This window comes from Psammomys obesus, unplaced genomic scaffold, assembly GCF_907164565.1.
Source record: "Psammomys obesus unplaced genomic scaffold, mPsaObe1.curated_primary_1811, whole genome shotgun sequence".
Taxonomy (NCBI): Eukaryota; Metazoa; Chordata; class Mammalia; order Rodentia; family Muridae; genus Psammomys; species Psammomys obesus.
Window position 1 is genome coordinate 8,329,149 of NW_026585504.1, and position 15,746 is coordinate 8,344,894.

The following is a 15,746-nucleotide window of genomic DNA, read 5'->3' on the forward strand; positions in this document are numbered from 1 at the left end:
ACACACACACACACACACACACACACACACACACACACACACACACAAAACCCACAAAAAAACAAAACAATAACAGCAAAAAACCACACACACAAACATGTTTGGATGACAAATTCTGCAATCATCCTTTTCCCAAAGAGGATGGAGTCAGGTACAGAAATGAATCTAGAAAATGAGATGTAGGGCATGAGGCAACTGAGTTTCCTTGACAGAGCCTGCGAGAGGTGGATGGGTCCATGTGGATTTTTGCCGAAGCACACTTGGTGTCACGGGCTGTGCCTATGTCCAGCCACATATCTGCAGGGTGTGGGTGGGGCCATCCACTCCCCTTCTCTTTTTATCAAGAGAAGACACCAGGCTAAGAGAGACAATACGAACTGTCCAAGGGCTCAGGCTGGCTCCTGGCAGAGTGGAGACGAAGCTTGCTGCTAAGGGATCAAGTCCACATGCTTTTTCTTGGGACATAAAGAGATGGAAGACTCTGAAAGTTACCACAGAATGTGAATGGACATATGGGGCCTGATGGCACCTTTGGGACAGGGAAAAGCCACCTACCTCCCCACTGTTTTGAGGCCAGTGGAGGAAGAAGACTGAGATGGTGGACTAAAGTGGAGAATGAGTTGAGTGTAGACTAGCTAGGGTGTGTGGCTGGAGCCTACGGGAGACCTGGAGGTTCAGGGAGTGATAGGTGGAGCCAGAGGTAGGCAGGCTTTCAGGCACAATGGCTACCAGGAGCTGGAAGAGCTAATATAGTCAAGACCCCGAACTAATGAAGAGACACGTAGGTGAGAGGAGGCAATAAAATGGCAAAGGAGGACAAAAGCTCCGGCTTCCATCACCTTGAGTTCCACTGCTTCTCTTTGTTTTTTTCCCCCAGGGATATTTGAATTTGGTGTAGCTACATGCTTCTCTCTGCTCATCTCTTCTATCTTCTTGGGGGTCCATCTATGGAACACCTTCATAGGTTAGACTAAAGCACCTTCTTCTGGTTTTGGTAATGTTTGATATAGTAGGAATCAACAACATGCATGGAAATATGACATCATTACCATATATGAAACAGTCAAGCTTCCCAAGTTTGGAGAAATTACAAGGGTCAGTACATCCCAAAATGAGCATTGCCCTGGGAACATCACCTTCTTGGCCACAGTCTCCCCCTGACAGGTGAGTATTTGTGGTTTTGTTGTTGATTCTTGGCCCCCAACAAATTATCATGAGGTGAAATCAAATTTTGAAATTTATAACAGAGAATAATGAACAGGAAGTGTTAAATTGGGGCGGGAGAAGAGAGGGAAGGGTAGAGAAGGGAATATGGGGGAGGATAAATAACACTAAGGACATTTCAAAGAACTCATACAGAAATCTACTGGAGAAGCTTCATGTATATATGTATATACATATATATTCACACTTGTAAAAAGAGTTAAAATAGAGTTACTGTGCAATAGGGTGGCAATGCCCCCACTAGACACACAGTCTAACAAATAAAAAGCCCAGTGCCAAGAATGGGTTACCTTTTTTGGAGTTGTTGGCCAGGGAGGTCCCACAGACCTCACATATTACAGACTACCATTAACACTTCTTGGTCACACTCCAGAAGCTGACAGTAAGATCCTGCTGCTGAAGATACTGACTACATCTATGAACGTGAGCATGGGGAAATCAAGCTGGTACTAACCCAGAACCTTCATCTCTACTGGCTAGATTTCCTCACCCTGAAAGGTTTTATATATGTACCATTGGAGGAGAAAAGTCACCATTAGTGGCAGGGACATCGTGTAAGCAACCAATTACTTTCTGATAGGATTCAAGCCCTGCTCCAAATGTTGAAACTCATACTTGGCCTGATAATGGGCCAAGAGCCTATGGCTACACAGGTCACAGGCACTAAATGAGAATCTATTATTATTATTCTGCTAAATGGACACGGGCAAGTCAGTTGTTTTTCTAAGGGTGTAGGCCCTGGCAAGTTGCCCACATCCCAGTGTAAGGTCACACATCCAGGAATATTTGGGCAGCACAAATTGGACTTGATGGGTTTTGGTGGGTGCTGTAAAGTAGGGTGGGTAAGGAAGGGAGGTGGATATTGAAGGAATTGGGGGAGGGAGATGAATATTGTCAAAAAACATCGTTGAAATGCTCAATCATACACACACATACACACACAGAGAGAAACACACACAAGAAATTTACTACATATAAACTCCAAAGCACACTGAACACAGAATTGACAGCTGATTGAAAGTGTTCAAAATGATCTGTTGTTCCCCTACATTCTTTTACATGAATCCACAAAAAATCCTACACATTCCTGTCACACCCACATGGTGGCCTCTCATAAGGTGACATGAAAGAAACCTCAATCTCTTGAAAAGAAAAACACAAAGTAGTTTTGGTAGATATGAACTGAGCACACTTTTTTTTTTCTTGGTTCAGTGAAACTTCTTTGATAAAGCCTCCTCAGATATCTTGAAGATACTGTAAAAACGCCTACAGACATCTCTCTCAGTTACTGTGGTCATACAGTCTGAAGAAACATCAGGGAAAACACAAAATGCAGAGACATGCACACATTCCAGGACATCTCTGGAAAGCTTGATCTTCCCCTAAGTCCAAATGATTGTGTCTAACCCAGTGGACTAGAGGAGCCAGCTGGTGAGGCATGGGAAGCATCAGGAGGAAGCGTGGGGGGAGAGGCCTTCAGGTAGCTTCCATCTTCAGCTACTTGACTTAGATCAGAAGAAATCTAGAGAGGGACTCGGACATGTAACCACAAGGGCAATCAGAAGTAGGCCTGGTGGTATGAGTCTCTGGGCTTAGTGGCTCTGTTCTCTGAACCACTCTGCCTCTGAGACGCCCACATAAGCTTCTGTGAAGCTCTCCAGCAGGACGGAGTGAGGCCCAGGAGTCTCTCATCAGGGTGATCAGGGCAGGAGAAAGAGAGAGGTATGAAAGAGCAGAGAGTAGAAGATGCCGGACAGAATGTGAAGGAAGAGGACAAAGGTCTTGCAGAGTGAGTGAGTGGTTTAAGGGTGAGTGTCTGTGACCTTAGGCTGCTTCAAGGTCACAGGAAGCTGGCTAGTACCTGGAAGGATGGGCTGAGGAATGGAGCTCAGAGCAGGACTGAAACCAGTGTGGGAGACCTCACACTAGCTCCTGGGCTTGAACCTGTCACACACATGCCAAGCCCCTCGTATACCCTGGACTCAGATGAGCTGAGGCTCCTAGACCAACCCAACACTTGGAATCAGCAGCCCTTCCTTATTATAAAATAAACACTGAAAGTTTAAAAAAAATAACACAAACAAACAAACAAAAAACCCAAAGAATAGACAGACCAAAAATATCACACCTTAGGCAAATGAGTTGAAAATCCCTTAGGGTGACATCCTATTTTTTCCCACCCATTTCTCAAGTCAGAAGACACCTGGTAAAGAAACTGTATTTAGGTAAAGAAGTGCAACTCCCGGCACACACGGTTTCCTGATGGCACAGAATGGAAATGACATCATGGAAACACTGGTGACCAAGGTCAGTCTGTACATTTCTAGGTGAAAACAGGAGGCTTAGTCATCAGTGGAAATGTGTGTGCCTCTATGCCTGTGAGCTGCTGCTTTCTGCCTTCAGACAGTTTTTATTAAAAGCGCACAGGCGGCTTGCCTGACCCCTTTCAGCTCTCCTAGATGCACAGCTTAAATATACGCTGTACCACACCTCTATCCATGCCATCTGGGAAGAAATAACATGATTGTTCCTGAGAGGAAAAGGAGTTTGTTTTCGACTCAAGGACAAAGAACCTATGACATGAGTTGACTGTCTCAGCAGTTGACACAAGCGGTCTAATTTGTGTGGCAATCGCTCTGGTGACGGAAGGGAGGACAGGGCCAACTGAGGCATGGGATCCTTTGTCTTAATTAAAAAGTATAGTCGGAGACATGGAATTTGGCCAAGTCTCATAAATCTGCTAAAAGAATCGAGACTGTCAGAGAAGTTTAAATAAAACCGACCAAGTCCGCTGAGAATCCCGTAGGCTCGCTGCTGGTCCTCCACACCCACTTCCCTGTCACTTCTGTGTTCCACAGACTGCGGGCTGTGCTCATTAACCAGCCACCCTCCCGCCAGCCACTGACAAGCATATCCCCCTGGAGCACAAAATTCAGAGATGATAAATTTTCTCCCGCTTGTAAAAAAAGGAACTCTCCTCCGGGCAATCAAAAAAAAAAAAAATGCTAAGAGGCTTTAAGGAAATAAGAACTTAGCTGATAACCTACCTTCATTAGCAAAGCCTGGTCCTCCTTGTCGGGACAGCTCCTCACTGCTGTGGAGAACTGCTCTAGCGCAACTGGAAGGCAAGAGACAGAAAGGTGAGCATCCTCCCCGGGGACTGCCAGCGCGGCCATGTGCAGGATAGCCTCGTGGTTGTGGCAGAAACAAATGGCAGCATGCTAGCCCGCTGTGTTTGCTGGGGGACATGGAGAGTTCCGTGCCAGCGATCTGCAAGGGCTGAAATCTGTGTCAGTGACTTCCCCAGTCTGCTGGGGCGATCACAAGGCCAGCCTCCATGGGAACCACCAGAAAACCCTGGGTTCAGCCACTGCACGAGCCACCATGAGAGAACACACTCAATTCCCAGTCCACTGACTCCATGAAGAGAGCCCCAGCAGCCTTGGTCCCTTTGGTGTTGACCTTCAAATACCCTCTTCCACAGCAATTGCCATGGCATTCACTGTGTGGTAGAAACAAGATGTGGCCCCAGATGTTGACCCAAGCTCCCCTGGATGTATTCAGTCATCCTTCTTCAACCAACCTTCCAACAGAATGGTGAAGGGAAGCCCAAGATGGCTTACAGTGCATGCTTTAGTGGGTATTTAAATTAGCCTTACTGGTTCTGACATGTTACAGTTTCTATAAAGGATCTTTGTCTCCTCTGTATCCAGGGCCAGTCTCTCATCAAAGGCCTGCAGTGTGAGCACCAGTTTTTATCTAAATAAGCACCGGAACATAGACTTTCTTCCCTACATGTGGTTTTGACTGTGTTATTTCACTTTGGAAGACGTTTGCATAATTCCCTGCCAGCCCTGGACTTCAGTCCTCTTCTTTGACAGGGACAAACACTTTCACTGTCTAACCTGCCTTGATTGTCCTCTTACTGCTGGGTTCAGAGCTGGGTTCCCACCGCCTTCCCTTGACCATGGCTCTTCTGGCAGTTAGCATGCTGCCGCAGCCAGCAAAGCAACAGCCTACCCCAGGTTCTATCCCGACCTGCACAAACCCTGCATGGGTGGGCAGAGATTTATGATTTAAGTTTCCCAGAGACCTCTGTTTTGTTGGTTTATACCCGGGTGCTAATTTGGAAATGCCTGGAGTTGGGTCTAGATAGTACAATCAGATCATTAGGGGTGGCTTTGAAGATAATTCCTGGTCCTGCCACCCCACCCTAGTCCCTGATTCCTAGTCTGTTGTGGTGAGAACAGCCTCTGCCACACACACCTGCCCCCACAGACAGACCTGGCCTGCTATGTCTTTCCTGACATAATGAACCGCAACCTCTGGATACAGTCAGCAGATGCCATGTTCAGGTGGATTGCTCTAAAAGCTAGCTCTTTGGGTAACTGATGGAGTGAGAAAATGGAGGGAGACTTGAAACTCCAGAACATCTTAGTTCCACGGTAGGAGGCAATGCTTGATTCTGCATACTTCTTGGAGGAGAGAGAAGGGCAAACGAATGTCACCTGCTCACAGCTGCCATTGGTCATGTGCTATGGGGACTCTAGGAACCTCTGAGGCCTAGGACGAAAGCTATCTCCTTAAAACAGCTTTTTGTGGCAGTTATCAAAAAAAAAAACAAAAAAAAAAAACCAAACAAACCTGTCCTCCTGTGGCCCAGAATGGGTTGGTGTACAATTAACTTTGTCTCAACCTGCTCAGGGCTGAAGAACAATAAAATAAGGTCAAGGCAAGACACTGGTAGGGACACCTTTCCACGTGGAGCTGCGGTCAGTTCGAGCATTCATGCCACGCTGTTTCACTGACTGACTTAGTCCTCTTAGATACAGAAGAATATTCTCAACAATATTTACACATACACATAAAATCTATGGGAATGTCTTGATTAGCCAGACTGCCAATTAAGAAAGAAATTTAGAATGATTTTGAGGTGTGTGTGTTTGAAGAGTAGAATACATATGTTATCTATATCCCACAAGACACCTTCATCCGTTATTTGGATTGATCTAAAAAACCATGTCCCCATTAAGTATCCAATACCTACTCTGCTATGACTGTTCAGAGGCTTTTAAGTGTCAATAGATGAAGGTAAAATTCTGATAAAAACCTTACTTTATGAGATGGAGAGAGAGAGAGAGAGAGAGAGAGAGAGAGAGAGAGAGAGAGAGCGCTCATCAGTTAAAAGCTCTCACTGCTATTGTGGACAACTCAGGTTTAGCTCCTAGCGTCCATAGCTGACAATTCACAACTGCCTATAACACCTGCACCAGACATCTGTCAACTTTGCACTCCTTAGGCACCTGCACACATCTGGTATACACTCACACAGAAACACACACAGACACACAAACTGAAAAAAAATATAACAAAAAAATGCTTAAAAATCTGTCCTGTGGTCTTTCTCCAGTTTCACATCCATGCCACTTTAGGCAGATATTAAAACATGTTAAATTATCATATCTGACAACGACTGCTTTCTTTTTATTTCCCTTAAGTTCTCAGGTTTCTGAGCAAAAGCCATCATTTTCCAGTCAACAGACCATTACGTTTTCTCTACAAATAAACCCCTGTAAGTCCTCAGCAGGGAGAGAGGTAAATTAAAGTGGAGAAGACACGGCACTATTTTTCCTCTCGGCGTTTGGGATCGACGATAAGTTAAAAATGAAGTTTTTATCTCCAGTGATTTATCAAGCTCAAGATCTCACAAAAGATAAACAGATGCTCCAAAGAAAGAATACATCATCTTAGTGTTTCATTTTGACACTTTGGTTATCTAAAAAGCACATATCTCCAACAGCTCTCCTCTAAAAACATAATAGTTTCCATGATTTACACATTTAATATTTGTTTTAAGATACACTGAACTGAGAACATGTCAGGGAGGGCGGCTGAAGACAGTGGTCAGACTCGAAACAGATTATTTATAGACAAAAACTCAAGGGCTGAGAGAAAATCTTGTCAACAGACAGTTGCTTTCGCATTTTTTTTTCTGTGTAGTTCATTTTGGTTTTTGTGTGGGTGGCTCATGTGAACTCAAAGGTTATTTGCTAAATGTTTTTGGAGACTAGAATATGCTGCCCTTTAAAACTCATGTTTAAGTTTGTGCTCCTTATAAACATGTCTAACTTTACAGTGCACTATGGGGTAATCGTTTTTTATTTTTTTAATATAGCATCATATCCAGAATTGGCATAGTAAGACAAGAGTTTCTGCACACCCATTTTTATTGATGGTGTAGAAGGTCTTAATCCTTTTGCAAAAAGACCTTAAATACACTGTTTGTGTATCTGTACATGCGTGTGTGTGCGAGTGTGTGTGTGTGTGCATACATGGTGCTCGCATGCACGTTGCAGCCGGAGCTTGACGTCAGGTGTCTTCTCCTATTGCTTACCACCATATTTTTTGTCCCTAAACTTGGAACTCACTGACTGAGCTAGACTGGCTGGCCAAAGAACTTCAGGGATTCTGCCTGTCTTCTGAAGGTCTGATTCTTAATCCCAACATGAATGGAAGCAAAACAACCTGTTTTGTTTTTACTCTTTTCCATTTCTCTCCATCAACATGGGTGCTAATGGAATATTACTTTGAGATGACTTTGTGTTCCCTCCCTTTTTCCTTCTCCCTTCCTCCCTACACATTTACTTGTATTTGACTCAGAATGCTGACACAGATCTTTGCAGTTTACTGTACAAGGTATAATTTATAAACCACGTGATAAGAAGCAAAAGGGTAAAAACATATTTTAAAACCAAGGAGGGCAAATCTCTGTTGCCTTTTCAGTGGTTCTGAGCAGACCGAGCACCATGTGAACCCGACGTACCGCTCTTCGGCATGTGCACAAAGGGATCCACAGATACTTGCTCAGTATTGTGTGGAGAGTTTGGCAGTTATTGCTAGGAAGTGGAAACAGCCTAACTGTCCTGGATAACGAAATGACTGGATAATGAAGAATGTACATATACACTATAGAACACCATCCAGCAGTAAAGAAAAAGTGAAACCATGAACTTTGGAGATCCGTGGCTGGCAATAGAAAAGAACATTGTCAGTGAGGTAAGCCACACCCAGACAGACAAGCATCACATGCTCACGCTCATCTGGAGCTCCTAGTTCCAAATCTTCCGATGCGCATGCATAGCCTGCAGGAACTGAGAAATCCCGGAAGATAATAAGGGAGGGACCATTGACATGCTGGGGGCTGGAGCAAGCAATAAAAGGGAGAAAAGCACAGTGCTTGTTATATGATGAAGAAAATGAAAAAGGGGGGGTTCTGGTTGGGGGGTCTAAGAAGATAAATACAGAAGAAGGAAGTTAAAATAGCAGTAAAGAGGTCTGGGAAAAGCCAAAAGGAATATTAACTATCTACCTAAAAATATCTAAAATACACTGAGTTGTTTTATACGATATATAAATATGTGACGTACATATGTAGTTCAAGTGAAAATTTCCCATTTGGGCTGACAATGTTCCCTCCAAGAAACCAAGACCATCTAACAGAAATCCCACATTTGATCTGAGAAGCCCTCATTTAATATGTTGGTCAGGGTTGTCCAAGTAATCCCCCAAACATTACAGACTATTGCTCTTGCCCTTGGTTGTCCCCAAAGGTGGAAGGTAAGTCCCCTTTAATGTAAATACCAGGCACTTTAGACACAGGGCCCAGATGTCCTTGAGCTAGAGTTGACCTGAAATCCTCTTCTCTGAGGACTATCTTTCATGGTACCAGAACGCATCATGAAAAGGTCCAAAGGAAGGAAGTAACCAACAGTCCTATCCAGTTTTATCACCTAGGAAACATTTAGGAACCATAACAACAATCAGCTTAACATGATACCTCTAAGGGTGCGGTAGTGGCACAAATGCCTTGGCAGTAACCAACAGCTCCCTAAGAGGACTTAAGACCCACCCAACAAGGGGAAAACCGCGTCTGATACTATTGAAGGCCTGTGAAATCATGGATCTCGGAGGAAGTCCTCAACCAGCACTTTACTAAACCAGAACAACCCTAACTAACTACATCCTAAATATTTGTCCTTTTACCCACAGATAAGTGTGGTATTCCATCATCAGGGAAACTTCTTTTTGCAACAGAGACTATTACAGGAAACCACAACCAATCAAAACGCAGAGTTCTCTTGCAATGATATTTAGTGTGTGTGTGTGTGTGTGTGTGTGTGTGTGTGTGTGTGTGTGCCTCCATGTACTTCTGTGTGCCACATGTATGGAGATGCCTCTGGAGATCAAAGAGGACATTGGATCCTCTAGGACTGGAGTGGAGTTATAAGCAGCCATGTGGGTGCTTGCGGGGCTGAACCCAGGCCTTCTGGGAGCCATCTCTCCAGCCCTTAATCATGCTCTTTTTGAAGAGCACAAAGTACTTGATGCTACCATTTAAAATGGACTCCATGGAAGAGTCTGGCCCTGGGCCACTCCTCAGCATGTTGACAAAAGGCTCAATAGACGCATGCTCAGTGTTGGTCTCCCTATTGAACATGTATGGTTGGACAGTAGGTTCTTGCTCTTTTCTGCCATGTTAGCACCTTCTGAGTTTTCTGGTCTCAACTGGGAGAGACCCAGAGGCCCAGGACTTCTTGGGCTCATGCAGAGTGTGAAATTATTCTCCCAACCAGCCATTGTAGACTCTGTAGAATGTGGATCCTCCATCCCCGGAAGCACCTTTTTTCTTACAGAATACATTCACGGGTCTGAGTTGAGAGCCTGACTGTGAGAGAAAAGACAAAGGTGGTATGCATTCCTTCCCTTCCTGGGGTCTCCAAGAGTCTAGATCTGCAGAGACCCATCAGCCAATCACATCTGCTCTTTCCCTGGCCAGACCCACCGCTCATGTATTTTATGGGGATAGACGCACAGAGGCGTACTAAGGACTCCTCCTCCCTTGAGCCATTTGCATCTCACTGGTGTGATGGTTAGTGTTCACAATCAACTAGACAAAATCTAGTATCCTCCAAGAGATGGTCCTCTCGGAATCCCTCTGCACAGTTATCTTAATTACGGCAACTGAGGCGGGAAAAGCTCCCACTGTGCTAGGATCCTAGACTGCAGAGACAACGGGGCAGAGCTGAGCAGCAGGCTTGTGTTTGTTCCTTCTGCGTCTTGACTGTGGATGTGATAAAAACCAGCTCCTTCAAGCTCCCGCCTCCGCCTTGATGTCAACATGGCAATGGGCTGTGCTCTTAAACTGTGAGCCAGGGTAAACCTTTCTCCATTAAGTTGGTTCTGGCCAGGGTATTTTATCAACAGCAAGATGGCAAGAAACTAAGACGTATGGAATCTGCTATGGTAAAGTCTCTGCTACAAGTTGATGGGGGCCAGTGGCAAGAGAAAGAATGCCCTGTCCAAGCTGGCACAGGGCCTGGAGTTCTCCCCTATGGACAACACCTCTCTGCCCATCAGTCTCCAGCAGAACAGCACACCATTGCCCAAACCCACTATTCAAACAGTAAGATAAATGTACTTGAAACTTCTGGTTCTGTCAAGGGACAAACTTGTCCTTCAGCTTACAGGGCTGAGAGTGGCCTGGGGGTGACACTTCAGTAGTTATAAAGGGTGACAAGTTCCTAGACTCACACAGGATTTCCTGTTGAGGAGGTGGCATTCGGTGCTTCCATACTGCTAAAAGGCATTGGAGGAGGTGGTGCACTTATTTTCATAGAAAATGGATTCAAGGTAAATAAGGCAAAGGCAATTTTGTCCACAGACTAACCCCATTCACAACTGGGAGGAGAGTGCTAACCCCACGAAGAATATTGGAATCAGCACTGACGGGCAAAAGACAACCCGCTGTTTTAAATAATGCATGCGATCATGTTTTTATTAACAAAGAAAGCCTCATTCCAAAACACACACGTCCTTGAAAGGAATCCGAAATTAATTCTCAGTAGGCAGAACCACGGCATTCTGTGTTCTAATTATAATTACAACCTGCCCTTAACGCGGACACTCAAAATTATCAGGCGCTTTATTAAGAAGCAGAAGAGGGGCTTCTTGCTGCATGAAGCTCACCAGCTTTGAGCAACGTCACTGGCGGTTCTGCACGAGCTGGGACACATGGATGATGCCATTTCTTTAATGAGTGCCTACTTTCTTTTTGCCTGGAACGGGCACACCCTTAGGGGCTCAGATACCATGAGGTTCAGAGCTGCCCTTCCTAGGGCAAGATAAACACGTGCATCACAGAAAAATACCAATTCATCATGGTGGTGGTTCTGTCCCCCTAAAGAAGCCACTGGAGACTGCTTAACATTTTTATCTCAAGCCTAGTTTTCCCTAGTCTTCAGGTGACAAACTGAGACTGATGCCCCGGAAGGCTTTTTCTCCCCATTTGTTCCTAATAAGCCTGGCTCGATTCTGAGTTCATTTCCATCGGGGGAGATGTTAAGGTCTGAGTTTAACAGACTGAGGCCCCTCTCCCCTCCTGTGTGTTCTTCCTTCAGAGGTGTCCCGCGCCACATCTGTGCCGGTCAGCGAAGACCATGGGCTCTTTGAGCTCTTCTCTTCTCCCTTCCCCTGGAGACCTCTGCTGGGGGGCAGCAGGATGCCAGTGCAGCCACCCTTGGGCCACACCTTCCTGGCTGCCACAGGCTCAGTGCTCTCTTAGGCTTAGGGCCTGCTCCATGGCTGTCTGCTGAGACCGGCATGCCTTGTTTTGTTTTTGTGGGTGGAGTAGGCACACGAGTGTGTGAGGGTATGCACGCGTGTGTGTGCCGAATCCAGAGGAGGATTTCACTCTCCTGCTCCATTCCCTGCTTTATCCCCTGAGGCCAGGGTCACTCATTGAACCTGGAGACAGGCTGGCAGCCTGCAAGTCCCAGTGATCCTCCTGTCGCTGCCCACCAAGGTGCTGGGAGGGCGGGGACTTGCAGCCGCACCTGGCTGCTCAGATCTTCGAGTGTGTGCGCTAAAGAGTCTCACCCCCGAGCCATCACCTCAACCCCTAAACCTTTGCACTAGAGACTAGATTTCTCTTGTGCTGAGGTGACAGCACATCTTTGATGTTTCTTCCCGGCACTCAGACCTGAAGTACCCGAACTTAACTTGTTTAACTTCCTCTTAAGGGACAAGATCTTCTTGAGTTACAGAAACTAAAGGGTTTTTTTTGTTTTGTTTTGTTTTTGTTTTTGTTTGTTTATAGAATAGTGATTAATGACCTTTTTCTTTGTGTAGCATGAGTCAGACAGTAAGACAAAGACTTGAGACCATCCTCTAGATTAATTTTGCCATAGTCTCACCTTCTCTGTAAATGAAGCTTAGAGGTGTCGGCCGACTCGCTGTTAGCTACAGAGCTGCTGGAAGGGCAGCCAGGACTCGAACCCAGACAACCAGTGTCTCAGTGCATGTCCTCCGTCTTCACACCAAGCTCCGCTGGACTTGTAATGTGCAGTCACTGGACGACTCATAGTCCTGCTTCTGAGGTGAACTGTACGGCTCCAGATGAAACGCTGGTGACCGTGCAGAGACGTGACTGTGCTTGAGACTCCCCATGCCTTCACCTTAGAACCAGCTTTTGGCATGGACAGTATCTGTGTTCGGTACCCAGGGGCTCAGAGGGAAGATCCCCAGCACCCAGGGCTTCGTACCTCCGAGAATGAGGCCAGTGGATGTTGAGTGCTATTTATAGAGGTCTGGGACATACCTGCCTTCAACTAGGGTGGGGGTGCCTTGTGGCACAAAGTGTGTCAGCCTAATCAACAAGTATGGAACACAAACCAACAAAACCCCCAATAAAAGAAGGCGCTCTACACACATTTCTTAAGCAAACGAGGCTGGAGCCCTGGTTGCCAAGACAGTGCAGGGACATAGGCAGCCTGTGGCCTACAAGACCCCTGGCGGTTGACAGTGGAGCCTCGGATCTGCCTCCGGCCCTGAAGGCACGAGCTATGTAGACTGTGTGACCCGCTGCACCCTCTCATTACCGCTACTGCCACGCGGAGTTCTGCCTGTGGGAGGGATGATTTGCAGATGGTCCCGGCACGCAGCTGGGTTTTGACTTGGTGAATAAACTGGCATTTTGCTTCATCCCAGCCATTTTCCAAGCTCTGTTAACAGGCCGACACAATGCAGGGAATACATGTAAAATTTCTGAATTTCCAAATGAGGGAACCTAACCTCGTCTCTCAGTAACTTTAGAGATGCGAATGCCCCCCCTCCCCACTACACACACATACATACTCCCCATCCTTTCTGCTCCTCTCCTTGCTCTTCTTCCTTGTCCCAAGGAGCAGAAGGTCAAGGTCGAATTCAACCAGAATCAGGAATGTGCTGATGTGGTGCTGGTTACTCTAGAGTTGGGTTGCCATGTACGAAGGCCACCATGAGGCCTTCCCATAGGACCTTTCTTGTGTGTCCCTGGCACAGCCTCATTCCGGCCTGTGATCACTAGCCATGAATTGTGAGGCTCACTCTATGTGACAAGGTTCCCAGAGCTGGATCTCAGAGAGAGAGGAGACGCCAGGCTCCATCTGAGCTAAAATCATCCCTCTGGTTCGGCTGGGCATCCCTGAAGCTACTGTAACATGACACAGACTCTCAGGACATGCTCTGTTCTTTTTGGAATGTGGTGGTTGGAGAGAGGGGTGAGCAGGCGTGGAAGCCTGCTCAAACATATTCATTTCTAGGTTGTTGGCCATAAACTCTGACTCTTAGCAGATCCACTGAACGAGAAGCTGGGGAACCAACCTAGCCCTGCTCTACGTGACCACCAGAGCCCCCTGTGATGGAAGCCCCACACAGCCAGCAAGCTGGGTGAGAGCCCCGACTTTCTCTTTTAACCCCTTCCCCTCACACAGTGAAACCACGCTGTAAACAAAACGATTCTCAATATTAAGTAATTTCAATGACATGAAGTCATGGATCCGAACACTTAATGTTTGATTTTCTTGTGTTATTTTAGTCTCTTTATATCCAAATGAATATTCTTAGTCCCGGTGTTATTTACATATCAGACTGTAGGGGCCTGGCCTGTGACCCCTAGGACATTTAACAGTATTCACACTTCTACCTACTACCTGCCAAGAGTACTGCTCCCATTAAATAATCCAAACATCTTCAAACATGGCCAAACATTCCCTTGAGCTAAAACTGTCCTTGGTTGAGAATCAGGGACTTACGGGTTAACCCAGCCGCCTCATTTGAGGACTAAGGTTAAGCAGTTATTATAACACTCAGAATCTTCAGGCAGTGGTCTTTTTTTAAAAAAAAAAAAAAATCAGGCTTGCTTTTTCTTTTTCGTTTTAAAGTATATGTAGCCTTGCACCATCTATTTATTTCGGAATTCCAGATGTTGTTGGACAAAAGAGACTGGTGTGTACAAACCAGCTCCCTCCTGTCTGGCAAGTGGGTTCTGGTGGGCTCCCTGAGCTTTATCTGGCTAGTTTTCTTAATAAGCAGGAGATGAGTTACAACAGGCCTCAAGTCTCTTGAAGGTCCTTGGGGCCCTAAATCCAGCAGGAGGCTCCTACGGAGCTGTGTTCCCCCGTGGCCTTCAGGGCTCTGAGCCAACCAGGAACACTGAGCGAGAGCCAACTCACCTCTGTGAATGTGTGCCAGAGACAGTGAGCTGACATGGTGCATACAGGAGTTCCAGACACTGAAGAAGTCATCCTTCCTGACCGCCACCTGCCAAATTGATGGGGAACATAGCCATGAATAATATTTGGAGAAAAGTGAACCTGCAGTTTTTATTTTTCTTTCGTTTTCTTGTTCGAAGGCTGTGTGTTGTGGTGCGGGGGAGAGGGGATTGAAACTAGGCCTCACACCTACAAAGCAAGAGCTCCACCATGGAGTGAAAGACATCACCCACAGCACCCTGTTTTTACTTTGTATTCTGAGACAGAACCTCACTAAGTCGTCTGTGGGGGCTTATGCTGGTGATCTTCCTCCCAAGTAGCTAGGCTTACAGGCCTTTACCAACAGACCCAACAAACACGCAAACTGACAATTCAACACAATTCAACCCGTAAGTTGCTCTTATAGGTCACGTGAGAGGACGCATGACCCACAAGAACAACCTGTGAGTGGGATGAATGTCCTCAATGGCGTCTAAGGAGCCTGGTTCCTGTGTGTACACACACATGTGCACATGCGTGTTAAGTCCTCATGGCATGGTGTCTAGTCATGCCTAACACTTAAGAGGTGACACATGTTCAAAGAACAATCTTAGGTACACCTCATGCTACAGGCTTGTAACCAGCTGTTCAAGAGGCTCAGGCAGGGGACTGCAAGTTCATGGCCAGCTTCAGCAGCTTAGGGAGAAAACCCTGTCTCAAAAAAAGAAAATGAGGAGGAGGAAGGAGAGAGGAAGAGGGAGAAGAAGAAAAAGAAGAAGAAAAGAATAGAAAGAAGAAAAGAAAGAAAAATAAGAGAGAGAAAAGAGGAAGGAGGAGGAGAAAGAGGAGGAGGAGGAGGAGGAGGAGGAGGAGGAGGAGGAGAAGAAGAAGAAGAAGAAGAAGAAGAAGAAGAAGAAGAAGAAGAAGAAGAAGAAGAAGAAGAAGAAGAAGAAG

The 15,746-nt window shown here is 46.0% G+C and overlaps 1 protein-coding gene across 1 annotated transcript in view; it reads right to left on the minus strand.

Moving 5' to 3' along the window:
* Positions 1 to 15,746, minus strand: part of Acoxl (acyl-CoA oxidase like) — a 187,415-nt gene that overhangs the window by 37,066 nt on the left and 134,603 nt on the right. The window contains exons 7-8 of the mRNA XM_055605271.1: positions 14,775 to 14,862; positions 4,272 to 4,342 (exon numbers count right to left, since the gene is read on the minus strand). Of these exons, the coding sequence (XP_055461246.1) occupies positions 4,272 to 4,342; positions 14,775 to 14,862 (159 nt within the window). The remainder of the gene's footprint in view (positions 1 to 4,271; positions 4,343 to 14,774; positions 14,863 to 15,746) is intronic.